Source organism: Centruroides sculpturatus, unplaced genomic scaffold, assembly GCF_000671375.1.
Source record: "Centruroides sculpturatus isolate CEXI.00-Female unplaced genomic scaffold, Cexi_2.0 scaffold42, whole genome shotgun sequence".
Lineage (NCBI taxonomy): Eukaryota > Metazoa > Arthropoda > Arachnida > Scorpiones > Buthidae > Centruroides > Centruroides sculpturatus.
Genome location: NW_019384399.1, coordinates 949,592 through 977,234, shown reverse-complemented (window position 1 = coordinate 977,234; position 27,643 = coordinate 949,592). Strand labels below are relative to the sequence as shown.

Sequence of the window (27,643 nt, the reverse complement as noted above, 5' to 3'; positions counted from 1 at the left end):
TATCATAATTAATTCTTGTTTTACTAATTAATCACAATTATAAGTCATCACATTAATTGTAGCCCCTTGATACAACTCTTAGTCTTTTATAAAAATCTCCGAAAGCATCTCTTCTGTTTGGATAATAATAATTTAACATAATCTGACTGCAGAGAGGTCCTTCTGCCCTCTATTCTTTGCAGGAAGACCCCTCTTGTAGAAGACTTATTACTACAAATACATTTATACACTGCGTTGTCTGTGTACTGTATATACCGTAGATAATATACATTTTTATATATATTAATCCTTTCTATAAGTTATAATTTAAAACTACAAACATTTAAAGTTTTAGATAAAACTCTTACAAAAGATGAACAAAAATATGTTCAACAAATTCAAAATAAACAACAAAAATTGCTACTAAAACAATAATAATAAAAATTGGTGAGTATTTTTAATAATAATAATATAAATCTCTTTTTGATTTTAATAATTAATAATAATTAAACAATTAATATCTTAAATCAAGTTTTATATAAATCATTAAAGAAAATTAAGGTAAAAAATAATGTGTGTGTATGTATATATTTGTACTGTTAAAGCTACTGTATTTGTGATAGCCCAGTTTCTGGAAGGAAATACGCTCTGCTGGTTCTCTTGGGTATGAGTGTTTAGAGGATCACATTGCACGCATACCATTTGATTTACAGCCGAAGTAAACAATAAAAATGGAGCACAACATTATAAATCATTGCCACACCTGTTGCAATAAGTCAAGCCTGGTCTTATCTTGCAACTAAAGGAGGATAGTGACAAGTTTGTTCTGAAGATCAAACTTATTGTCTCATCACGTTGGAGGAAATGGAATAAATTTAAGCCACTGCTACAGAAGTTAGATGCTTGTGCTCTTTGCTCTACATTATTGGAATAAAATGAGCCTGTCAAGAGATACTCATTTTACTGTTTTCAATAATGTAGAGTAGAGCATGAGCATCCAACTGTTGTTGCAGTGGCATAAATTTATTTCATTGCCTCCTTAGATGCTTATGATCTCTCTATACTACTGAAGAGAGTAAAATGAGCCTCCTGACACTTGCCGCCTACTCGGAGGCAAATAAACAGATTTATACAGCTGCAGTGACAATGATGGTGTCAAAAGTTGCTGGTGTGCATCCATTTTTGGCATTTCCTAAGAGTAGGATGAGCAAAACCAGGCTCAACCTACAAAACTTTCTAATAATATAGAAACCATTTCTTTTTGACAACCTTAAAGAATGCAGATGGCAGTTTTATTTTTCAAATTTGGGAAGAAATCTTAAAATTTCCCTCATTACACTGATAACTGGAAGATTATCAAATACTTTCCCTTATTATGGAAGAATTTAGATAAATATTTTGCTTTTTATCATCTCGTCTAACAACTTCTAACGTACGACAGACTCATCTGATAACTAACATTTTATTTTTATGTACACAACAATGATCAATTAATAACATACTAAACTTTTATGTATGATATAATACAATAGGCATCCGGCTTTGCCTAAACAATTCGTCAAAAAATCCGCTTCCCAATCTTTCCATGCATTTAATTTAGAAAGATCTGGACGTCACATGATATAGAGAAGAACACGCATCAAATCTATCACTCTGGATGCCAACTGCGCAAATATGATCGATATGATACTGTTTATTCATCTGACAGGTTTATGATACGTGCACAAATTATTAATGACCATATTCACAACCAAGGATTGAGAGTTAGAAATTGACCAACTACTATTTTGTGTTTGGTACACGATCACTTATTGGTTAACTTCTAACTCTAGGTTCTTGGTTGTGAAATGTGGACATTAGAGACTTATATGGAATTAAGAGGTGACAACATTTGTATGGATAAAAATGAAAAACATTCACCTACTAATATAAAATTGTATGAGATACTAAAAGCCATCACTTACAGCAGCTAAACACTGTCAAAGTAAGAACAAAAAAAAAAAAAAGGTCTTAAAAATTCGATTCCACATGGAAATTGTTAAAAATGGCATGTAAATGCATTCTGAGATCATTTTGTACCATTTACAGTGTTATATTTCTTCTGTTTTAACATATATATGTAGAGTTTTAAGAAATAAAAGCATCTAAATCATTTATTTCATTGTTATATTATAATTAATGGATGGTATTGATACCTTGTACAGCATGTTAACCTTCTTTATATAATGGGAGTATGCTTGATAGTCAACAAAATATAGAAATTAAGCTCAAAATTTAGGCCTTTCTTTATTCCATCTGAATTTATTTGTGAAAATAGCTACATTGTATTCAACCTTTAAATGAAGAACTTTATTTTACATATTAAAATTTTTGTTTAGTGTGAGAAAGTAGTAGTAATTAACATAATTTTCTATTAATTTTCCAACACTAAATGGCAACCATTCCAGAAAGTGGCAAGTTCTACAGTATATATGTAATTAAAAGAATTTTTGTAAAGACAAAGTTGAAACTTATACTTTTGCTATGTTATAAGAGAACTTCACTTTATATAAAGTTCTAAAGTGGGTCACTTCTTATATTTGAATAAAGAATGGCCAAAGTTTTGAGAAGTAATTTAATTCTGTACAGAGTAATGCTGCATAATCTAATTATTGCAAACAATAATTTGAGTTTCCATAGTGTCACCATAAGAACTTCAGCAGGTTTATGATTAACGAAGACATCTACCTAGCAAAAGAAATGTTTTAATTTCAATTTAAATATGACTGGATTGAACGGAATTTTAAGATATCCCTAAAACAGTACTCACTACTGATACAGACAAAATCAAATTATCACTGGAATAATCATCTTTGTACTAAATGCAGAGTTTCAAAATTCAAAGTTGTACAACGAAAAAGGGAGGTCGTCTTTCACTTTTAATATTTGATATGTTCTGTTAAAAACTAACTGTACACATGCTATAGAAATTTTTATGTATTTTAAAAATTTCAATTTAGTTTGGTAGTGGGAAAGATGACCAATAGTTAGAAATCTCATAGAAGAGTGAAAAGTATTGTGTGATTTACAAATTTGTACACTAACATCTGATTGTCAAAAATGGTGCAAGTTTTGTTTTTTTTTTTATATAAAACCAAACCATGCAAAATTTGTCTTTAAAAAATGATATTATTCTATAATTAGTTTGTTAATCCTTCAAGTTATTTACCTCAAATTATTAAATTTTCTAATAAAATTCATAAAAAAGAACACTAAATGTATGGCAGCTTGTTTTCCGAAAGACAAAACTATTATGATTTATCTAATTTCAATCAAAAAATGGTCGTAAAATGCTTTAAAAGTCCATCAAACAGTTAAAAATTGACTTTGGGGGATGATGACTGTAGTTAAATGCATTTTTCTTAAAATCTAATCAGTTAAACTGAGCATACTACATAAATATTTCTTATTCTCTAATTAAAAATAAAGATAACAACAAAATTTATATACATAGCCACTATCTTAATATAAAAGCTAAATAAATTTCTGTGCACGAGGGGAAGACTCCTATAAAAAATTATTTTGGAGATCTGCTTTGATGAAAGTTCAAAGAGGTTATCATCTTGGTAAGCTGCACTTGGAATTTTTTGGACTATTGAGAAAGAGTAGAAAATCACTTTAGTGTCTGTTTAATTGAAAACATTTCAATTTAAAAATTAAACAACAAAAATGTATACCTTTTTCCAGGTGAATTACTGTTGCAGATTCTTTGCCTGACAGGCCTCCGCGAAGAACCATTGCTCGTGTGATTTCCATTTGTCGCCTTTACGTTTCCAAGATTAACCACTCCTCCTCTCAGTGGTTTCATCGGTGACATGTAAGAACAAGTCGGAGACAGAGTGGAAGGAAGTAACCTGAATGGTTGGGAGGTAGTACGGCGATGAACTTTGGGTTCCTCTAAACTGAAGAAAAAGGTTGAGTACCCTTTAGTTCTTAAACTTTTGTTACTATTTTCAAAATTATATACATACTGGACTCCCCCGGTAGTTATGGATCGAGGATGCCTCCTCAGGGCCTTGATGCGGTTTAGACGGTCACCCTGTGTACTTCCGTCTTCCGTAGTGTCGGGATTATTGTTAACACTGTTCTGCTGCTGCTGCATATCCTAACAACATAAAATGAAGCAGTCAAATGCAATTTTTACATTTATGAACTCCAATCGAGCAAAAGAATTAAGTTCCATATACATAGTCTGGTATTTTGATCATAATCAAGGTTATCCTATTCAAAGGACTAACTCCAATTAGCTGATTGTCATCAAAAGTTCTGTACATGCTTTTCAAAGGATGTGGAAAAGAATTTTGTAAAGAAAAATTATTTTGTCCAATGAGGTTCACATTCACACTCACACAGACTTTTGTCTGCATAAACTTGTGTGTGTTGTTCTTTTATCTTTGAATTTTTGCATTTGAATTAGATTTGAGACTTGTTAAAAAAAATTTTGAAAATTAGTTGTGATGTCCTTACTGTTTATTTTGATAAGAATGTAGACTGTTTATAATTATACTTTGTTTAACATCTGGTACACATCAAATCAGATAGTAACAAAAATGGTAATAATTGTTACAGTGTCAATACCCCAAGAATGAGCAGGAAGCAAAAAATACTGTCTCATTCTCCAAAATAACAAGACCATACATATTTAAAGAAATTAGAAAAAAATTTTTTGGCTTATACAGGATGTCTGAAAATTTACTGTGCAATGGAAAAGTTAAGTTTTATGTTATTGCAGTTTATTCTACAGAAAATGCTGGAAATGTCCCCCAGAGGCTACAAAATCTGGGAGAGTGGGATCCAGAGACCTAGTGGACTAGATTTCATGGGAGATTATATGATAGACAAAGAAGTTTTTCAAAAACAGTACCTTAAGAAACAGAATGACTGTGAGCAAGCAATAACACTATCTACCACAAAATGGAAATGCAGGATATACAACTTAGTCTTGTTTGTGATGCCATATGTATAACTTTAGTATTATTACAAATTTCTCACTGCACCATTACTGCTTAAACATCCTGTAGTAGTGATTTAACAATACAGTAGAGCCTCGATTATCCGACTCAATTGGGGACTGGGGTTGGTCGAATAATTGAAAAGTCGGATAACCGAAAAGTATGAAAAAATCCATTATTAGTGTAGTATATTATTATATCCCATGTAATCAGTATATTAGTACATTGCTATTAACCTACTTCGCGTTGAATTTTCATCGATGTTAAGCCTAACAAAAATTTTTTAAAGTAATAATCGTCGCTATTGTATCGTTAAAAATTAGAAAATTAAACCTCGTTGAAATACTGGCTCCCTTTCATGGTCGAATGAGTGTTGCCAGCTAAAACACGTAAAAATAATATTAAAGTAGCCAAGACATAGCCAAATATTGTAGCGCCACATCACTAGCGAACATTTGAAATTTGCCGACTAGGATGGCCGGATAATCGAGGCTCTACTGTAATTCAATCTTCACTCATTAAGATGAGTGTGTGTGCAATTTTCTCTCTTTTCCATACTTTACGAAGATCACGATGAAAAATAAGTTAATAATTAATTTTTTATGTATACTTATTACTGCCATTTTCATTTAACTGAATTCCACCATTTATTCTTTACTTTCAATGTTAAATTCATAAAAATTTTACCTTATTTGGAAATCTCCCATTATTCAACTCTTGGTTGTCTCCCAGGTGTATACGATCAACGCGGGTCAGAATTCGCCGAACTCCGACCTTATCCTTTTGTGGACTGCAGGATCCTGGCAACCGCCTGTCTCTGCCGTTATTACACAGGTAACCATCCAGTGCGGCATTTGCATTGGCCATTTTATTTTTATCCCATTTTCTATTGTTATTGATTTGATGAGCTTTTTTTACTCTGTAGATATCTCCTTGGAGCCACAGATAAGTTTGTTTTCTATAAAAAAAATAGAATTTAAACTTAATTACAAAATACTTCAAGTAAAAAAAAAAATCTCTATAATTTCACCAACTCAGATAAAGGTAATCACCGTGGGTGCACAATATTGCATTTCTAGTGGGCGAAGAATTCATCCACACCCATATTTAATATTCAGCAGCCGTTTCCTCTTCAAATAATAAATACTTATTAATGAAAAGACAGTTGCATATTAATATTCTATTAATTAATATATGGATAATGGTTAATATTTGGCAACCTTCCATCTATAAATTGAATCAAATTTTGGTAATATAACTGCATCATAAACTTAAAACAAGTTAATATTTTCTTATTTATTATTCATAATTAAGCTACAAGGGATATAAAACTAACTGCTAGATTTTTTCCTTATTGTGTCATCTACACCCGAGAATTTGTCAGCTTGAAGTACACCTTTGTCATAACCACACATCATGTTATTTCTGAAATTATTTTTGAATAGATGTTGAAGAGTTGTAATTGTGGATCTGCATTGGATTAGAAACAATTGCCTTTCCATTATAACAATGTGAACATAACACACTACACAATATTAGCAGTGTGTGATGTTCACAACAAAATACTTACATAAAGATTATTGCATGGGACCATGGGTGTCCACAGAGGGAGCAAAAGGTTACTCCCTTTTGCCCCTCTGCAAATATCCACAAACTATAATCATAAAACTGATTGAGAAATGTAACATTACACTCTCAACCTTGGAATGCTTTGTCTTTTTGTACTGATGCAATACTGTATTTTATAATCTAATTGTAACACCCCAAAATTTAATAATTAAGTAAAAATTTATTGATGTAATTATTTGTCTTTAAGTTTTGCCTCCAGAAAATGTTCTGTGGACGTCCATGTATGGAAAAATGAAGAAAGATCATTCATTAATTTATTTTATATGAGTATTTGCAGAATAGGCTAGAAGTATTGCATTTTCTGTTGTAGATAAGGTAATTTGGGGCCCCTTGGGTAATAGGAAAAGGACAACCACTTACAAAAAAGGAGGGGCACATGCTATGGAGATGATATAAACCAACTTGTTTCCAGTATTTCACAAAAGAAAAATCTGTGAACATATTTCCAATAAATTAAATGATCAACCCCATAACAATATAAAATTCAGAAACTATTCCATAAAAAAACAGTAAAAACATGACGATAATGAATATAAGTTTGTTGAAAGCGTTAGCAAAAATAAACTTAACACCATACTCTGTTTTTTTACTTTCTTTTTATGTAATATTTGGTGAGAGGTTCAAGATGTATTGAGAAACTAACTATAAACTTTGTGTCAAACCTTAGTTTGACACAAAGTTTATAGCAATACTATTATAGTACTATTACTGACAGGTAGTTTATGGTTTATAGGACCTGGAAATATAGTTTTGCTTACATAATGGCAAAACTATATTTCCAGGTCCTATAAAAATCTGGAAAACAGAAAAATCTATAAACAGAAAAAAATCTGGCATTAGTAATAATAACAAATTTACATCAGCCATAAACGTGAAGAATTAGCAAGCAAACAGTTATAAAACAGAATTTATTATATTCATTAAAGAACAAATCAGCAGGCTTTTGCCTGCTGATTTGTTCTTTAATCTTTGTATCTTGCAAATAATATATGCAATCTATTATAAAAATATGAAAACACATTTCAGTTTGAATCTATCAAATTCCATACATTCACTAATCCCAGGACTAAATCTGAAATATGCTATTCTTAGCCTAATGTAAAAATCCATAAAACATTTTAACATTATATAATTGTGGGTAAAGGGATCTTTTTGATCTTATAGATGAAAAAATTATTTGCTAAAATTAGTAAGTAATGATTTATTAATACAAAGTCACAATTATGCATATTAATTAAAAGTGGACCCAATTCTAAAATCAATCAATGGCAGTGAGGAATGAAAAACAATTTCCCAATTTATATGATCCCAAATTTGACTTGAGTGACTATTTTTATTAACTCATAGTAATGCCAAATAAGGCAAGAGAAGACTACTCCCAATACCAACAATAATAAGAACATCCACCCCATTCAGTAAAGCTCACATAGATAATATAATACAAATATGTAAAACTCAAAAAATATACAAGAATCAGGTAAGTAAATCAAAACTGATAGATAGACAATACATTAATATTTACTATAAAAGAATCTTTTTACATTTTTTATAAAACAAGTAAAATCATAAAAGTTCCTCTCCAGATCAGATGTGCAATAATAACAGATGGAAAGATCACCTTGACAAATTAATTTCTTCTAATTTTTTCATCTTATCTTCCAATTCTCCCCTAACCTAACTCAATCATTGAGTTATCAAACTGATTTATCAAGTGGTAAAAGAATGTTAGCATTGTTGTTAGATACATTTAGACATAGCTTAACTCACTTTCCTTCCAATTTTTTCTGAGCAAATTTGGAATTTTACAAAAAATAGTAATAAAATTCCAGCAAAATACTTTTATATGAATGAATGCAGTTTTATTAGAAAATACTAACACATTCCAATATTAACTAGATTTTTACAATTACCAAGTGGTTGAAATTTTGATGGAGTAAAATTAGTTTTTGGGATGCAATTTTTTCAAATTGCAGATCTATAAATTTCCACTGTCATCCGTCCATCTTTCCTTAATCTCAAGAATGGAATTAGATAGATGAAAGACGAGACCAGATATTGAAAGCTTATGGGCAGGTGGCCCTGATTAACTATATATGAACTTCTGGTTGTACCAGAAGTCATGTTATTTCAATTCAAATCTTTTTCCCTGAAAGGTGTTAGACAGACAATTGGAACGACTATAGTGTTAAAGGAAAAGTATGATGTACAGTGCAAGCCTCTTGTGGTGGACAGCATATATTTTAAATTAAAAAAATTAAAAATATGATTAAAAATTGCAACCCAGCATTATGATATCACAATAAATAATTGCTCAATTATTTTGAGCAAGTTTATAGTGTATAAACGAGCCACTTTTCAAGAGAGCACCAAATTAAAAAAACTAGAATTAAACAGCAACTCATTTGTTAAAAAAATACAAGTTAAAAATATTAAAACTGAGTGCAGATATGCACAAGATGCCCTTTGTACACCATATCATTTATCTCCAAGTCTTCCAATTGGGAACAATTACAACAGCTAGTCTTAAATCAATAATCATATCATATTATTTTAAAGTCTATACTCTCATCATTTCATTCAAATGTTTATGATTTGCTTTGCATAAAAATTATCAAGAATGCTTACCCTACTTCCCTTACTATTTTAGTTCCAAATCCTCTTACAATTACATTTAGAATTAAATTTCTCTTGAACTATTTTTGCATGTCTTGAAAAGTATATTTCCACAGTTTTATTGTTATATTATCATAAAATTGATTATAGCAATATTCATTTAGAAATTAATAGATTAATAGCATTGGCACACAAGAGACTTGTGTGCTAATTCTACATTTCCATACTTATCTGAAATTTTAAAGAAAATATTTAATCAAATCCAACTCACTCTTCAAGCCAGAGTTGTTGGTGACCAATTATGGAACCAGGTCTACAGATTCGGATCCATCCTATGGCCTCGGCGGCAGTAAATCGATGATGTTTAATAATGTAGCATGCAATCAGAGTGCCCGTTCTTCCGAGACCGGCTAAAAAAATTACTTGTATTATATATCTTTTCAAATTATTTACAATAAAATCAATGTACTTTGTTCACTAACCTTTACAATGAATTGCAATAACTCCCTTAGAATTTTCAGCAATTTCTAAAAATTCCCTCATTATTGCATCGCTAGGCGTACTGCCATCTACAAAAAACAGGTCTTTGTGCTCAAAGCCATTGTCCGAGAATCTATGAGAATCGTATATTTTCTTATTTAATCTTATGACCGTCGTAACATTGTGTTTTCGAAAATAATTAAAATAGGCTTCTGGTGCATGCAGCGGATATCCTGAATGAAATATAATGCATAAAGAAATACTGCCAGAATTCAAGATTTAAATGTATAAAATATACATAAAAATATTTTTTCATATAACAGATGGAAGATATTTTTATCCTATGGGCAGGCCCACAATTAGACAGATAAATGGTGAGGGTTGGGACCTAACATTCTGAAAGAAACCATCCTCAAAAAATTTCCAGGATTTTTTGACCCATCCAGATTCATTCCTGGGTTCCCATAGCTGTAGGTGATACCTTACCTGCTTGGCCATCTGGCCATTGTGGCAGAGATGGTTAAGGCATCTTGGTTATTACTATAGAGAACCTAAGATAGTAATCTAGTAAAGCCAGCCCAGGAATTTTTTGTGGTCAGCAAGTCCTAGATATGTTGGGCCACCTAGTTTCTTAATATTCAGAAGGGTTTGACCAAACCCTTCTTGATATAAAAAAAAAATTTTTAGTTCCTACAGAGCAGAGAGGAAACATCAAATTTTAAAATAAGTTATTTCCTTAACTCTAAGTATTTTTGGTTCCACATAATTCATTGACATCAATTCAATTACTGAAATTTATTGTATGTGAAATAATTTTCAAAACTTTGATAATAAAAGAAAATATTCTTACCATTTTCTATTTTGCTTTTTGGATGAGGACCACAAAATGCAATGAATTTATTTGGCACAATCCAGTTTAAGTCCCCATTTTCCACTTTCTGTCAATTTAAAAACCCAAATTTTCTGTTAGTTTTCCATATTTGCATTTAAAAAAATATCAATTTATACACAAAAAACATAAAACAACTGATTATGTATCAAGGAAATAAGAAATTTATAAAATAAAAAAATGTACATGTTTTGTTAGTGAACAGTAATATGTAAGAAATGGATGTAAATAACATGTGATCAAATATAGGTTTCTTTCAAATTATTGAGAATTACATGGTACATGAGACACTTGTTCCTTTTATGGTAGATAACCACAAGTATAAGTAATATCATTGTAGCAGGACACCAGCAATTGTGCATATACCTAGGCTTAGTTGTTTTTTCTACACAACACACACTGGAAGAGAGAAAATAGAGCTGTCATTGATGGACATCATAATGGAAGAACAGCAAGATGTGTTATGTCTGAGAACAGCAATCACTACCTGCAAGTGGTGATTACTGTTCTCAGGTGTATCACACCTCAAGAATAAGTGGAGAGGTATGCTCAGCAGAAGCATTTTGCTCTACAATAATGTCCACTCCAAGTGCTCTAATGTCCTTACATTGGAGCACTTGGAGCATGGGCAACCCAATAACAGTGGAGGACACTTTTCTTAATTCTTAAGGAAGCACTAAGGTTTCATTTTATTTTTAATTTACGCACTCATTTTTATCACAAAAAAATTTTTTACTGATAAATTAAAATAAAAATATTTGTTATTACCCAAAAATTTGTTCTAGCAGGTGTTGATTGTTCGGTTTAGTATCAAAATATCACTGTATTTCATTAAAGTGATTCTGATATATGCAGTAGCATCAAGGGATTAATAAACTGCATTAATCAAAGGATACATTATGCAAGAAGATACCTGTATTTATGTACAACGCTCTTCTTTTTTATAGTCTGCATGTGCCACTGCCACTTCCACATCACAAGGATAACAGTGGAATTGCTTGCCAAGTTTACTTGGATAGTGCTTGATCACCCTACTTAAAGTCTGTATTCTAGCCCTTGAAATTTTCAATTCCCTGAAGAAATACCTCAAAGGATGTAGTTATGCATCAGATGTAGCAGCAACGGCTGCTGTGACAGATTGCTTCAATTCCAGAACAAGAAGAAGTTCTATTATGACAATCATATAGTTTCTCAGAAGAACAAGTGCCTTAACACATATGGGGATCATGTGTAAATAGAGCTCTTGCAATAAACTTTCTACAGATTGAAATAACTTTTCATTTAATAGCCCCTAATAACATTAAAAGTAGCAATGTCAGTGTTGACTGTTCTTTACAGGTACTATACAAAGCTACTGAATGACAGACATTCTACAAAAATATTCCATTAAGCAATTGTCATAATATACACAGGCAAACCTCTGTGGTTTTAGCTACTACTCGTACAGGCTATACGTAACACAATGATAAATATTTATCTATCTAAACATAGAAAAGGTAAAGGCAGCTACAAAATGTCAGCTCCATTATAATCACATGGAACTTCTGTTAAATAAGCAGTTAATTATTAAGCAATGCATACCCTTATTTTGTTTTTTGTATGTCAAAAAGCATAATAAAATATGTTTCTTTTTATTATCATGTGAACTTAAATTTTAATATGGAATAAAAGTGATTTTTATCAATAAAACTATCAGAGATAAAAAAATAAATAAAAATCAAGGAAGAAAATACCATATATATATATATAAGAACACAATAACAACAACTTACCTCATAATATTCATACTCTTTAACATCAAAATGATCGAAGTTTAGAAATCCACAGGTCAGTGCCTAGAACGAAACAAAGACAATTTAACATGCATCATAAAGTCATTATTGCAATGAAGAAAGGGAAAGGAAAAAACACTAACTTTATGGACAGCATGTAAACAGTCTAGAAGTGTCAAGTTGTAAGTGGACGGTCCAACAGATGCATCTCTATAATGACAGTTACCTCTTTAGAATTTTATTTAAGGGCAGAAAAATTTAGTAGGAAAAAACAAATGAAAGTTTTTGAAAGAGTATTATAATAATACAGCAGAAAAAAATTATTGTATCATAATTCAGCAAATTCCATACAAAATTTATTACTATTATTTCTGTTAAAATGATGATCATCTATAAATTTAGTACAGATTTACATTGAATTTTCTTGACAAATTGTTAAAAAATACTGATATTAGCTCAAAGTTAAAATTATGTGGGGTATCATCTGTTATAATATGTTATCAAAAGTAACTTTTACAGTAGAGAGTTGTTTATCCGAAAGAATTCCAGTCGGCAAATTTAAATTTTCGCTAGTGCTGTGGCGCTGCAATCTTTGGCTATATCTTGGGCTACTCCAATATTTTTGTTGATGTGTGTGTTTTAGCTGGCAGCACTGGCACTTTTGTGTGGTGTTTTTCTGAGGACTGTGTGTTATGCTGAATTGAACGTTTTTGATACTAGATTAACTTCTAAAGTATAATTTTTTTTTTTTTTTTCAATATATTTATTTTGTTTGTAAAAAATAAAGAAATAATTTTTAATGATACAATAGCCACAATTATTATTTTAAAAAGTTCATGTTAGGCTTAACATCAACGAAAATTCAACACGAAGCAGCATGCAATGGAGAAAAATTTCAACATGGGATAGGTTAATATATTTTTTCGTATATAATTGGTTATCCAAAAAATAAGTTATTCAAACAACCCCAGTCCTCAATTGATTCGGATAAACGACGCTCTACTGTATATTATTATTACTGTATTATTATTATTATTATTATGTTGGGTTTAATGGGTTATACTCAGTTGACACCGGTGGCTGTGTACTATGCTGGACCAGATTCAAGGCATAGCAACCAAAGCAAAACTAAAATTAAATAAGTGTGTCAGTGTAAGGAACTCCAGAATATGGACACTGACAATATGGCATGTATTTAATATAGTGGCCACAACCAAGTGGTGACCACAGGAGAATTATTATTATTATAAAAAGAAAAAAAAATTTAATTTTGAGGATTGAGATGAGTTTTAAAACTGTTGTAAAGGCCAATATTGTAAAATTTTCACTAAGTTTAAACCCACTTAATACAGACACATGACCCTCTATTCCTCCTCTCATGTTCTGTACTCTAAAATTTAACAGAATCAATGGCCCTTATAGGCAAGTTACCATGCCAAATTTTATTTCTTAATCTTTACCCCATACTGAGATATTAAATAAAATGACACCAACATGCACATGGAAATTTAATTCCTTTTTTCTTTTCTTTTTTCAAAATGCCAAGGAAAAAATGGATAGGGTCAAATCTGACACAATAACACTTTCCTGTCATGTTATAACTGCTGGAAAGTAAAATCTGTAAATTCAGAACCTAGCAAAACAATTATTTCAGATTAAAATACAAGTTTTATTATATACAGTATGAAATTGTTTCCACTGCAATTTAATTTAGAAATGATAAACCAAATGGCTACAGTAACTTCTGAACATTAATATTAGATATTTTCATATTTATCAAACTGGCAACTACAGTTTGCTCCTAATGTCATTTACATAAACTATGTATTTGAGACGAAGCAGCTAGAGACTATAAGTGATTGGAAATACAAGAGTCATTCTGAAAGAAAAGAACGTTTTGATCTGACAAGTTGTGCAATTTTCCCACTACCTCCATTGCCACGTCATGGACCTTCCCATTTATTCGCACCAATCTGATGCTAACAGTGAGCCACAACGATTGTTTACTGTTTACAGTCGAACTTTGAAATGTGTGACAAAATTAAAGATGCTGCCAAGTGTGAGGTTCGTAGTGTAATATGTTTTTTGTATGTGAAAAAAGCCCTATTGAAATTTACAGACAGATAACCAAGGTTTATGGTAATGTGATGAATGAAGCTTCAGTCGAAACAAATGATGGGGATTGTTGTCCAGAGGCATTATGCTTCTTCAGGATAACGCACGTCCACACGCTGCTGCATTGATGAAAAACTTGCTTCAGCAGTTTAAGGCTTTGAACATCCTTCTTATAGCCCGGACTTGGCTCTGATTCCCATCCTTTCCCAAAATTGAAAGATTTTTGGCCAGGAATCACTATGGAAGTGACAACAAACTGAAAGAGGCCATTAACGACTGGTTCAAGAACTTGGCAGTAACTGAGTGTGCAGAAGGCATAGAAAAGCTTCTGATACACTATGACAAATGTTTAAATTTGTAGGGCAACTATGTAGAAAAATAGCTAAGGTATCATATGTGTTTTAAAATAAGTTTTGTTTCATTATCTTAAATAAAAATATCTAGACAAATGTTCTTTACTTTTAGAATGACCCTCGTAATTATGTAATGTTTAATTTTCAATATTCTTCATATCCTTTTCCAAGCATTTTTAATGACTAATTTATGCAAATTAAAAATTTAATCACTTAAAATGTTAAATTTTAATAAACTATTTTAAGAAATATTTGAATTACAAGACAATTGCTATAGAAACATACACAATAAAAGCAATTTGCACAGAGCTAGCAATGTAGGGAAAAAGGTTATATTAGTAGATAATGTTAAATCAATGTATTTACTATTTGTCGGCAAAGCAGTTAAACGAGTAATGTCCACATCAAATCTAATATACTTGCAAACTTTTTTGCATATTTTGGAAGCTGGAAAAAACAAAATGCACCCATTTTTCCCCAAAATTTTAATATAATAATTTTTCAAATTCATTCTAAATTATATTAGCTTTAAAAGCAAGACACATACAAATTGAAGTTTAAAGTAGGTTTTAACAAATGTGCACATTTTAAAGAAATTACCTGGTTCTCAATAATTTGATAAAAAGCGAACTCTCTGCTTGCCAATTTTGTTCTTTAATCATTAAGGAAACATTATCATAAAAAGGTGTAATGATAAAATTATTTAAAAATATTCAAATTACCTGAATGGAACAAAGGCAGGACTATTACCACAGACGAGAGGTCGATAGGCTTCCTCGGCAGATTTGTTTAAGTATATTATCTGTTTAAAATTGACAAGAAAGGAATGTTAATATAACTAGGCTATGCAATTAAGTCAACAGCTATTCTTTCAGTGCTTAAAAATCATCATCAAAGGAATTCCTTGATGATAATTTGAAAAATGTAATGTTAATTTAGTATAAAACATATGCTCTAGATATAAAATTTTAAGTAGTTGAATAATATTTGAAACTTTATAATTTCACTCTTACCATTTAACTTATATATAGTGAAAATTAATTCTCTGTAAAATCATATAAACTATTGGAAAGAATTTTATTCCAATAAATGAAAAAAAAGGTCAATGTAGCATGGTTATTTCTCCTGGCATTCAAAACCAAGGTTGGCACGATGTTATAGAATAGTGTATTGAAACTCTGATGCTATTATTCCACATTAAAAGAAAAAATTATGATATTTTCTAATTACATTGTAAATAGTAGGCAAAGAGTGTATGAAATTTCCCTAAAATGCTGCCTAAGTTGCCTAAAATTTCCCTAAAATCAATTTATAATGCTGGAAACAAGTTATCTATGAAAAAATAAAATAAAATCATTAAATGGAAGAACTCTTCCAAACTGCTCTTAAAACTGGATTTTATATTGAATATTTAATTATTTATAACAAAAGAAACACATTACATTATGAAATGAAAACAGGTTTTATTTTGTTCTTGACAAAAACCTTTTCATTCGTTAATCATTCCTAATTATTCCAATTAAAAAACTATTAATTTGCAAACAAGATATTAATTTGCTACTTATATTTTATTATAATTTATTAAAAATATTAACGAATTTTTAAATATTTAATCATATGTACAAATGAATGATTATAAATAATTAATGGCTAGAAACTTTCATCTAATAGAAACTCTTTAATTTATGTTAAGATTTATTAAGCAGTTAATTTGATGAATTTCTATTTTCTTGACATTTAAAATATTGAGAATAGGCTCTAATTTATTTCTCCAATCCAAAAGGATTAAATAAATTATTTATGTTAAATTTACAGAAATGCAAGTAACCACAAATGAATTAAATTTAAACAAGACAATTTCTTTACTTTTAACTGTTGCTTCTAATGTATAATTTAAAAGTTGATGAACTCTATGGCAATTGAGAATGGCCTATGCATTAGGCTGAAAACATTAGTGTTTAGCAAATAAATGTCTCAGCAGCCATAGGTGTTTGTTGGTGATTTTTAGTTGACTAACTCAACAAAGGATAAAATTAAACAATTTTATAACCTTGTTTTTCATCTCAAATAAATCAATTATTTGTCTTTGAACTGAAAGACTTAAAATATCTTACTTCAGAATCAGATATTTTAGTTAATACTTGGAAAAAAATATAGCAAGTCCTTGTGTAACATTGTTGATAGGTTCTTGAATGCTGATGTATAGCAAAACTAATTTTACCACAGACTGACTGATACAAACAAGATATAATTCAGTTAACATTATTCTAACTAAATTTTGGTTGCATCCTCTAGCATTTATTTCCTACCTCACAATCAATTTTACCATTTATGAAGAAAATTTGACAACGATGATTGTAAAAGGTTACAAATATACTCGTATCTTTCCTCAATGATGTTAAGTGAGGGCTTGTCATAAATAAAATTTAAGATATACATCAATATTCCTGATAATCTAACTAATATCAATCAAAAAAATTATATTAATTACATTAATAAATATTCATCGTGTTCCTCTATTAGTTTTCTAAGATAGCCACTGTAATTACTTATATTGATACACAACTTAATTACCGAATGAGCCTAACTATCAGACTACTTCAGGCTATATTATGCCTAATTTTTGATTAATTCGTATTAATTAATAATGACAAATCAATAATGTCAATATCTATACTATCAATGAAGAGACTTAAAATAAAAACTTTTAAAGTTTTGGAAATTCCCTAATATTTACTATCTTTAAACTATTGGAAAAGTGATTTATGACGGTTTTTAATTAAAAAATGAATGATGTTTTAAGTATTTTATTCATAAGATTACATTAACAAATCTATTGGATTAATGCAAATCATAGGATGCTAGTCAAAATGATTTATTAACAACAGTTTTTATCTCGAAAATTAGATCTATTGTACTTGGCTCAAAGTCAAATCAACATTGTTAAAATATAGAATATATAAAATTCATTAAAATTTTAATATGAATTACAGTAGAAGAAATTTTTTTCCTTTTATAATGAACATCAAAGTTTGCTGGTTATTTTGTCTAATGCACTTCATCTTATATACACAAAATAATATTCTGTAAGTTTATTGCAAGATTTAAGATTTAATTATTAAATTAGGTAAAGAATTTTTAAGTTTTAAGTACATTTGGTCAATTTAAGAATCAATTCACTCATCCAACATTTTTTATTTACATTAATTTGTACAAAAATCTCCAAATAAGCATTTACCAGCAGTATGAATGTTTTCAGATGTTGTTGCATCCAGTCGGAATACGTTGAAGAGAATGTAAAGTAGAGTTTAAACGTCTAATTTAACATTAACTTGCTTTTCCTTTTAGTTGTAATTGCAAAAATGTTTGCATATTGGAAGCATAAGAGGGATGGAAAAAACTAGCCAGAATGACAACTAATAATCTTTATTTTGTCATTTATCTAGGGACAAAAACATGTTACCTTTCAATAAAAATATGTTCTTTTTCAACACCAAACTTAGAATAAACCAAACTATAACCAAAGAATAAACCAAACCAAAAGAATAAACTATAACCAAAGAATAAACCAAACTATAACCAAACTAGTGACATTTCAAATAAAAACTTTGCAAGTAAACAACTTTAAGAATAAACTGAACTGTCTTTAAGCATTAATGTTTATCTATCATCTGAGGGAAAATTCTTGCACATCTTACATAGTTAACATCATTACTTGCTCAGTTTCATATGAAATATCTGATACATAATGTGTCTGATTCCCATTTACTGATATAAAGTGAATGATGACTTAATGGCAAGAAATGGCTGGGATGGAATTTAAATTTGGCAAAGGAATTTAAATTTGGGTCTTCCCAAATTTAAATTCCTTTGCCAATTATTGTCACAAATTTTCCAGTTTTGTTCAATCACAGAAATCCTTTTCTTTAACACAAGGAAAGAAAGCCTCCTTTTGCTGAAAGCACCTCAACTGACTTAAAATGAAGCTAAGTGTCAAATTTTTGTGGTAAATCACAGAAAAGAAATGTTAACATAATGGACCAAGAGAAAAAGACCCAGCTAAAGATGAGTTGCCAGCCTAATATGCACTATAATGTTTCCAAACATGCATTCCCATACACAAACCAAGAAAGATACTCTACTATAATTTAAAAATTTAAAGCCAATTATTCCTTGAAAATAACAAATACCTTTCTCCTGATGTCTTAAGGTTACATTCAGACAGACTTTTCTTGCATTATGTTGTGTTATGTCTGGCCAATCAAAGAAAATGTTATTTGTAATGCCTTCATTGATTGGACAGACATAATGCAACATGTAATGTAGAAGAGTGTTTGAACACAGCTTTAAGATTTAATTTATAGAGCACTTTCAAGAAGCACATAATTTCATATCTTAACAATCTGAGTAAAAACTAATCAAAAGTAGAAAATTTTTAAATAAAAATTTTAGACTATTCTGAAGGTAAATAGATTTGTTCCTCAAAAATACTAAGTAAACTACAGAGCCACATGTTACTTTAAGGATTTAATTCTATTTAAGTATTTCGGCAAACTTCTAAAAGTTACATACATCTTTGTAGATCAAGCAGAAGTGCATTAGATGCAATAATCAAACTTTGACAATTATAAGAAGATATAATAATATATTTGATGATATTGCCTCAGTTTGACTTCTGATATTGTGTTTGGCTATTCCTTAATGTAATTAAAATTTAAAAACAACTATTATCTTGTCAAAAGTCCAAATAATAACGAAGAGAAATTAGACAGAGATGCTGAAGAAAAGCAAAATTGGGTGGAGTCGGTAACGTCTTCGATAGCAATGGGCGTGACCCAAAAGTTTCGGGTGGAGTCAACAACTCACTACGCTAATGTAGGGTACAACAACATTATTAATAGTCTTCCACTGTTGATTGAATTTTCTTAATAAACTTTGAGATTGAATTCGTGTCACTTCAAATGACATATTTAACAAAAAGTCCGACTTAAAATTTAAAAAATAAATTTTTCTGGCTACTAAAAATCAGGAAGACAAAAAGTTTATATTATTTATTATGCTAAAGTATTTGTAAATAAAAGTGAATACAAAAAAAGCAGTTTGGTTTTTATTACTTTTAAAGGACTTGAAGTTTATCTCATCGATTATTTTTCTGCATTTTTTAGGAATAAATAAGTTTAAACTAAATTTCCTTTCTTTACATTATAGCTGCAATATAAAGCAAATTATATAACAATATAAACATTTATTATTTGACATATATTGAAAAAAATGTTACTTACTGCATAAGAACCAATGAGAAAAGCTGAATTTGCTCTTTTCTTACTGTCATTAGTTGTGTAATGAACAATAACCTTTTTAGCTAAACAGTGAGACTGAAAAGAAAAAAAAATGGCACATCAAATATACATATTTAAATAAAGAAAATACATATATAAAACACATGAAACTACTAGTCAAAATCTTGAAATTTCACAACTAGATGATCAGAAAAGGTATCAGCTTGTCTGTTTAAGGACCCTGGTTTGAATCTAATATCTATGTTCATACAACCAATTAGTTAATTAAAGTTAACCATTAAAACATTTATTTTACTTTTAGTACATAAACAGTAATTGGTTAACTTCTAACTTTCGACCTTTGGCTGTGAATCAGAAATTTTCACAGGTGAGTTAACTCGGACAGGTCCCTTATTACCTGGCTGCACCCATTGTGGATTGGGTCAAAACCGTGATAAACATGATTTAAAAAAAATCCTCTGTGCATATATAGAGCAGGAGAAAAACACACCAAGTTTGTTTTAATTTCTCTCTCTCTTCCATAAAAATAAGCTTATATAATGAGCAAAAACAATTATTTCATTCTAAAATTGGTAGATCTTTGAAGAAATTCTTATGTACTGCTAGTTTTAAGTATCTGTCAATTATCTTTATAAGTGCAAAATATATGTTGATGCATATATATACTGTATATTGTAAATAATTATGCAACTACATGAAGCGCCAAAAATCCAGATATCATAAACCTGGATTCGGCTATCAAAAAATGGATATTAACCCCTTTCAATACTAACTTCATTGTTGACATTCTTTCATTCTTGTATTGTTTTTTAATTTTGAAATTATTAGTAGTGTATTTTGTGTTTAAATATAGCAATTCTGTAAATTATATTTTAAATCCTTGAAGAATTCCTACATTTATTGTGAAATATTGGATTCAACTTAGAACATCTAAACTTTCTTTATAGTATATTTGGTGTTTACAGTGCTTAAAATGCTAATTTACACTTTCATAGTTGAAAATCTGGATATTGTCCAACCCCAATTAGTTTGAATTTTCAATGTTTCCCTGCATTAGTCAAAATGACTAAATTACAAAAGGGAAAAAGTTAATGTTCTAAATAATATTTAAATTTTATTATGGTTCAATTAAAGTGCATAAAAAACTATTTGGCTCCTCTCTTTTGAGAGTGGAAGATTTTTTAAGTATTTGGTTATTTCAGAAATAGTAACCTTGTAGTTACATTTAGAGTATTTGTCCTTGACTGTTTGGTGTGTTAATAAGAAACTCATACATATGATCTAGCCATTTATAAAATAAATTTAGTGTAAAACTGTAAAGTTCATCATAGCTCTGTGCAATTAAGTACTTGTCCTGTTGGCATGGAAATGACTGACATCTACATTTTGTAATTATCAAAAGTTGCCAAAACAAAGTTGGACTGCAGTACATTTATTCAGAGACATTAAATTATTCTCAAAATGAAATTCATTATTCTCAAAATGAATTATTCTGACAAATGAAATCTAAATGATCTTACAATACAGCATTAAATCTACACAAGATCATTAACTTATCCTGTGGATGGCCAGTTGGTTGTGCAGTTAAGTTAGCAATCTAACTGGCTCTGGTGGACCCTGGGTTAAATAACCATGACTTTTCAGGGCAATCTGTCCAGATAGGACTGACCTTGAACCTCACCATTCTGGGCCAGGCCAAATCCATAATGGGCTTGCTAAAAAAAGATCTCTTGATGTGTATAATGCATAAAATTTTAAATGGAAAAAAAAAACAAACAAATTTCTCCTGACAACAGTAATTTTCATATATTTTTCTTTGGTACAAACTAGATTACAGAATAGAATACAACAGAATCTACATCTTGTAAATTTTATCAGAATTAGTAAGTCCAAAAATATACAAGTTAAAATGCACTTACAAAACTATGCTTATTGCAATTGGAAATTTTTATTATAATCATTGTAACTTTCAAGCAAATAAGCATGTTTACTCTATCTTTTCACATCAGTTTCAACACATTGCCAATAGTGCACAATCATTATCAATTACCAAGATCCAGTGTTTTCCACATTTAATAATTTATTCATTTCGTTCTTGCAGTACAGTAGTTTAAATTGCTAGAATTACTTACTTTGATCATTGTCAAAAGATAGTATTTAAAAAAAAAAACTAACTAACACTAAATGATTTAATTCACATTTGCTAATTGTTCCAAAATGTCCTTTTGGTGTCAATTGACCAAAACCAGAAATTCCGATTCATAGACTAATCCTCTTAATGTTATCGGTCAGTATTAGGATCCCTATAAGCAAGTCCGATAGAATTTATAAGTGGTTTCTACTAAATTTGATTGTTTTTATAAATTGCTGAAGCAATCTATGCATTAAGAATGGTATAAAATTTGCACCCAAGCAAATTCATGCTTCGTTACATCAGTTAATTAATATAAATTTAAAATATGCAAATAAACACACAAAAACCAGCATTTTCACATACCTTTTTTTTAACTGTCCATAAAAACCTTTATATATCAGTGTTGTGTTCGTTACAATATCCACTAACGTTTTCCACCTCCACCGAGGTCGAAAACTTTATCTTTTTTTATAATAAACCCATTAAAAATCTGTTAAATCATCCAAATTAAACTTTTAATTACTTATTCCTTTCTAATTTTATATTTAATTTTATCGTTAAATTTTACAGTAACAGTAAAAAAAAAAATACAAAAGCTGACAAAGAAAAAAAAATTAATAGATAATAGCAAAAAAAAATTTAAAAAAAAGCCAGTTTAGTATCCACATAAACATCTAAATTTGAAAATGTAAATTGAATTCGAACCCAAATCATTTGATGATGCAAACCAATGGACGAGTTGCTTAGTAATTCAGATTTAACGTAGCTGAATAAGCAAACAAATCATAGCCCGTTTTCATTTGAAACGAACTATATCATTGGTTGGCTTATCCAGCTGTATGAAAGCCGCTTTACTCAACCAATTTCTTACAGTTATCTGAAACGAACTTTAAAATCTCAAGAACCAGCAATAATGCATTCATCATTAATTAAATGCTTAATTATTATTCCAGAAATAAACCAAAGAAATTTTTTTTTAGTCGGCCTGCGACAAGTAGAACTTAACTTTTGATTTCAGAAAAATTAAGTTAATTATATTTTTACGCTTGAACGGATTGATTTACAACTCGCTCCCCTTCTTCTGTGTTTAAAAACAATCGTTAACGATAATTAACGCAACGCTTTATATATATACAGAATTCGATTAGAGAAGAAAAAGAGGGAAGTTAATCGAAGTGAATCTCTCCCGCTCTCAGCTTGACGTCAATTCGGGTGTGGTTGTTCGAATTGCGGAAATCTGTACAACTTTTCATGAAACTACCTTTACAATATTATCATAATTACTCTTTCAAATCGGATATACCTTCGCGTTTTAAGCAATAATGTTGATTTCCTCCCGTTTTTTAATTCTACGATAGTCCCCCCGACCGAATTAGGTTTATTTAGAGTAATTCCTATTGACTTTCAACTAGGGTTCATTCCCTTTCCAGAAATTTAAAATATCATGAAAATTTTTATCGGTTTATATTCAAAATTTAGTCGAGAAAATGCTTTTTACTCATCAAATACACATTCATTTTACATAATAATTTCAAATTAATGGATTTTAATTACAATTTTCAATGCCTACATATTAGGGTCATTTAGACTTCCGATGAAGCTAGAACGCCCAGAATTTATTAAAAATCGATAATATAGCCTCAAGAAACCTTTAAAAATTTTTCTTACCAGTTTATTAATAATTTCGGATTTAAATTGAGTTACCATTAAATTTAATTTTAAATGTTTATAATAATAATAACAATTTAAAATTAATGAATTTCCGTTATAAACAATCGACATCGTATTACAGTAATTTAAATTTCGTGATGAAACGAATGACTAGATTGAAGTTTTTTTTTAACATTAAAAATAAAAAATTAATAAAATTCAAATAGAAAATTGTTCGTAAAGCGTTTCGAGAATCGATTTTTCGCCTGGAAACTTCTAAATTAATACAACGAACATAGTTCATCGTTTCGATCGACGGCGCGAAGCGACATACCGATACGTTAGGCGATCGGGCATAAATCTGGAATAGTTTGAAAACTTAACGAACACCAACAGAAATATTTTCAGAAGGAATTCCCGTTATCATCAGTAATAGAACTACAGTAATTAATTTTCGGTATACGGAGATCATTAAGAGAAAATAACCTAGTTTCAGGGCATAAATTCCTACAGATATGTCCCGAAACGGTTTTGAACTTGGATAAAATGCCACATAGAACGTATGAAAACTTACTTTTCCCAAAGTGCACCGGCCTCAAAAGAATTACAAATTAAAAAAAAAAAAAGTAAATCTAATCATTTATATCGAGTTAACGACTCGAATGACCCAATTTTTGTCAGAGCTGGAGCAGGCAATGTTAATCAGAAGTAGATGGATGATTTACAATGAAAAATCTGAAAAAAATTAATGTTTGACCTGTTATTTTGATAGCTTTATACAGAATTTATAAAAAACATAATACATAATAATTTTCAACTGGTTAAAAACAAAAAACATTGATTTAACAAAAGAGAAATTTCAGATAATTTAATACAAAAAGAAAAAGTTGAAATATTTTAGAGTTTACTTCCTTTTTTTTCACCAAAAAATTTGGAATATCTCCAACTATTGGCTGAACTGTGAAAAGTAACAGATTACGCAAGTTATTTAAACCTGTTTTCCCCCGTTCTTCTCCCCTTCCTTTTTTCCTCAAGGTCAAAGCTATTGACATTCACACTCCAAAAAATGTAGAAAGAGTTATGGGTGTTTACATAATCTGTAAGAAAAAATAACTGCCAAATACACATCCATAAACATCAATAAATGCTACCTGTTTTCAGTTTCCATAATTTTTTTAAGGTCAAGAAAAGATCCTAAAACCCATCAAATATGCAGAGAGACTTGGAGTAGTTATAAAAATTAAAATAAATAAAAATTTTAAAGTTGAATATAAACCAGATTAAGAGAGGAGGAGAGGAAAAGTAAATATGTTTAAGTAAATATGTAAGGTGTTTTATATTCAGCCAAGTTCCTCCATTATTTATCTAAAAATATTCAAAAAAAAAAATCTATATAATAAATTCCCTTTTGATACCCATTCCTCAAAGTCTATCTGAAATAAATTATTGAAAATTTCTAATCCAAAGATGTGGCTGTCATAAATATATATTAATGACGTTTACTTTAAGGTTGGTACATAAAAAATAAAGAAGAAATAAAGCTATTTCCACCGTACTTTTCTCGAACTCATTTCTTTCCCTTATCTCTATTTTTATATAAGTTGAGAATAACTTGATTTACAAGTTCAGGAAATATTTTTATTAAGGTTAAATATAATTAAAGGGTAGAAAAGTAAGAACAAACTGTATTTACCTTTAACTTCTTGTTTAATTTACAACAGTATCGATATATCATGGCCAGATTTAAAGGACCAAAATCTGCATAGAAGCTGAAAAGTGAAAAATTATTCAGAAAATATCAAAATATTTACATAAAATTGTTATTTGTATTTAATTACTACTATTACAGTTTGGGCTGTAAACAGTTTTTATAAGTATTTTAATCTGCTATTTTTGACAGCTTCCGCCTGCTTAAAACTAACAGCCGGCCTCATTTGAATGCTGTATTATTTAAATAGGTATAAATAGAATTCTATAATATTAATAATTTTTTTTTTATTCCAGAAAGTTGGTTTACCTTTCATAAACAAGTTCTTCATCTATTGAAAAGAAATGAACTGTGGACGTTATCTTCGGCTTGGTTGATTCTGAAATTGTAGCAAGGTACAGCCGATCTATAAAAATACATTTGTTTAATAACTCATCTTTATCATCACCACAATAAAAAAAAAAAGCAGCATTACTCTTAAATCTTCTGCCATATACACATAAAGTCATTATTAAAATTTAAAGCAGTCACACACTGTTCATTTATGTAATTGAGATGCTGACTATTATGAAATTACAGCACAAATAAGTATTTCATTACTTTATAAGAGTTGTGTGTTATATTACTTAACTCTTAGACCAGAATACAATTACAGTAACAAGAAATTAATTGAGTGTACAATTTGCTATTTTATTTGGCAACCAATTAATATGTTTGAAGACAAGAATGCTAAACGGGTCAACAACCAGACGTGCTTTTTTATTAGGTAGATAATTGTTTTCTCACACGGCAATCTCTATCCCCATCTACATACAAATCAACTTTACAATGTCTTTCTATTATTTTCTGGCAATGGACATTACTCAAAATGAAATTATCTTGTTCATACAATGCAATTTTTTCTCTTTAAATTACCGTAATTATATAACAACAAAAAATAAAAATAATTGCGGATACAATTTCCCATTATGCAATAATTCAAAATGTACTTTTTTATACAATTAAAATGTCTATCACATTAAGAATGGATTTTCTTCTAGTTGCGTACAAGCCAAGATTTAATTTTCAGCAAAATTATAATCCAAAATCTCTCTTTACTGTAACGAGGAAACACATTAAACATTTTCTACTTAAAAATGTATAAAATTAATTTGTTTATTTATAAAGTAATTCTAATTACCATTAAAAAAAGTGTGACATTTTAATTTTTAAATTTTAGCAGGAGGTAAAAAAAATATTAATTAAATATTTAATTATCAAACTTATAAATTTAGCTTCACGGATAATTAAGTTTTTAAAATTTGCATTAATTACTGTACTAAGAATATGCATGTAACAATTTTTTAAAACAGAAAAAAATACTTGGTTCAGAAAATAATTATGTTATGAAAATATTCCATATTTTCATTTTTAATTAATAAAAATTCTACAGATACCTTTTTAATTTTAATTAAATAAATTATTTCTTATCTTAAAAAAAAAAAAAAAATTTGTTTAATAATTTAGAACTGTACTGTATTTGTTTTCGTACCAAGATCAAAGATAATCCTCAATTAATTCTAATTAAAATTCAAAAATTAAAAATTTAAGATTTATAATAATTTTGAATATAAAATCAATTAATTTACTGTAAATACCAAACAAATAATCAGATTTATAAATTCAAGTCCAATTCCGAGCCAATCTTTTCTTCCAGAATATTCTAAAATTAAAATATTTAGCCTTATAGATAAAGAACCTGGTCGTTTGTTTGGTATTAGAAATTAAAATCGAGTTATTTTGTATTTATTATATTTACTGCAAATATTCAAAACTAATTACACAAATATTTCTAAAAATTATAGTACAAAAGAAATGCATTTGAATCCTTCATATATATTTTACATTCTGGTTTGTATATAATACACACACATTTACACATTTGACTCAAATGTAGAAGTCATATTCTTGAGAAATAATATAGGAATCAAGCATATAGGATTCATAATATAAAAGTCATCTGATCCCTGTGTTAAGAATTTTGTATATTA

At 29.3% G+C, this 27,643-nt stretch overlaps 1 protein-coding gene across 1 annotated transcript; it reads right to left on the bottom strand.

Annotated features, from left to right (window-relative positions):
- Window positions 1–592: 592 nt before the first annotated feature.
- On the bottom strand, window positions 593–26,507 carry LOC111618594 (dual specificity protein phosphatase CDC14AB-like). Its single transcript, XM_023360148.1, has 14 exons — window positions 26,089–26,507; window positions 25,923–26,019; window positions 25,599–25,674; window positions 20,104–20,196; window positions 15,544–15,623; window positions 12,497–12,563; window positions 12,354–12,416; window positions 10,543–10,630; window positions 9,695–9,925; window positions 9,484–9,622; window positions 5,658–5,928; window positions 3,990–4,123; window positions 3,696–3,920; window positions 593–3,610 (listed from the first exon to the last, which is right to left on the bottom strand). Exons 1-14 carry the CDS (start codon window positions 26,120–26,122, stop codon window positions 3,577–3,579), a joined length of 1,632 nt encoding a protein of 543 aa, XP_023215916.1. The 5' UTR covers window positions 26,123–26,507; the 3' UTR covers window positions 593–3,576.
- Window positions 26,508–27,643: the final 1,136 nt, after the last annotated feature.

Bases quoted from the DNA above. Each gene is read 5' to 3' on its own strand.
- LOC111618594 (XM_023360148.1), bottom strand. From the start codon at position 26,122: ATGACTTTATGTGTATATGGCAGAAGATTTAAGA. The intron at 10,631-12,353 runs GTAAGTTGTTGT...TTAAATTGACAG, and splicing joins AAGAGTATGAATATTATGAG to AAAGTGGAAAATGGGGACTT. The intron at 4,124-5,657 runs GTAAAATTTTTA...TTATGTTGTTAG, and splicing joins ATGGGAGATTTCCAAATAAG to GATATGCAGCAGCAGCAGAA.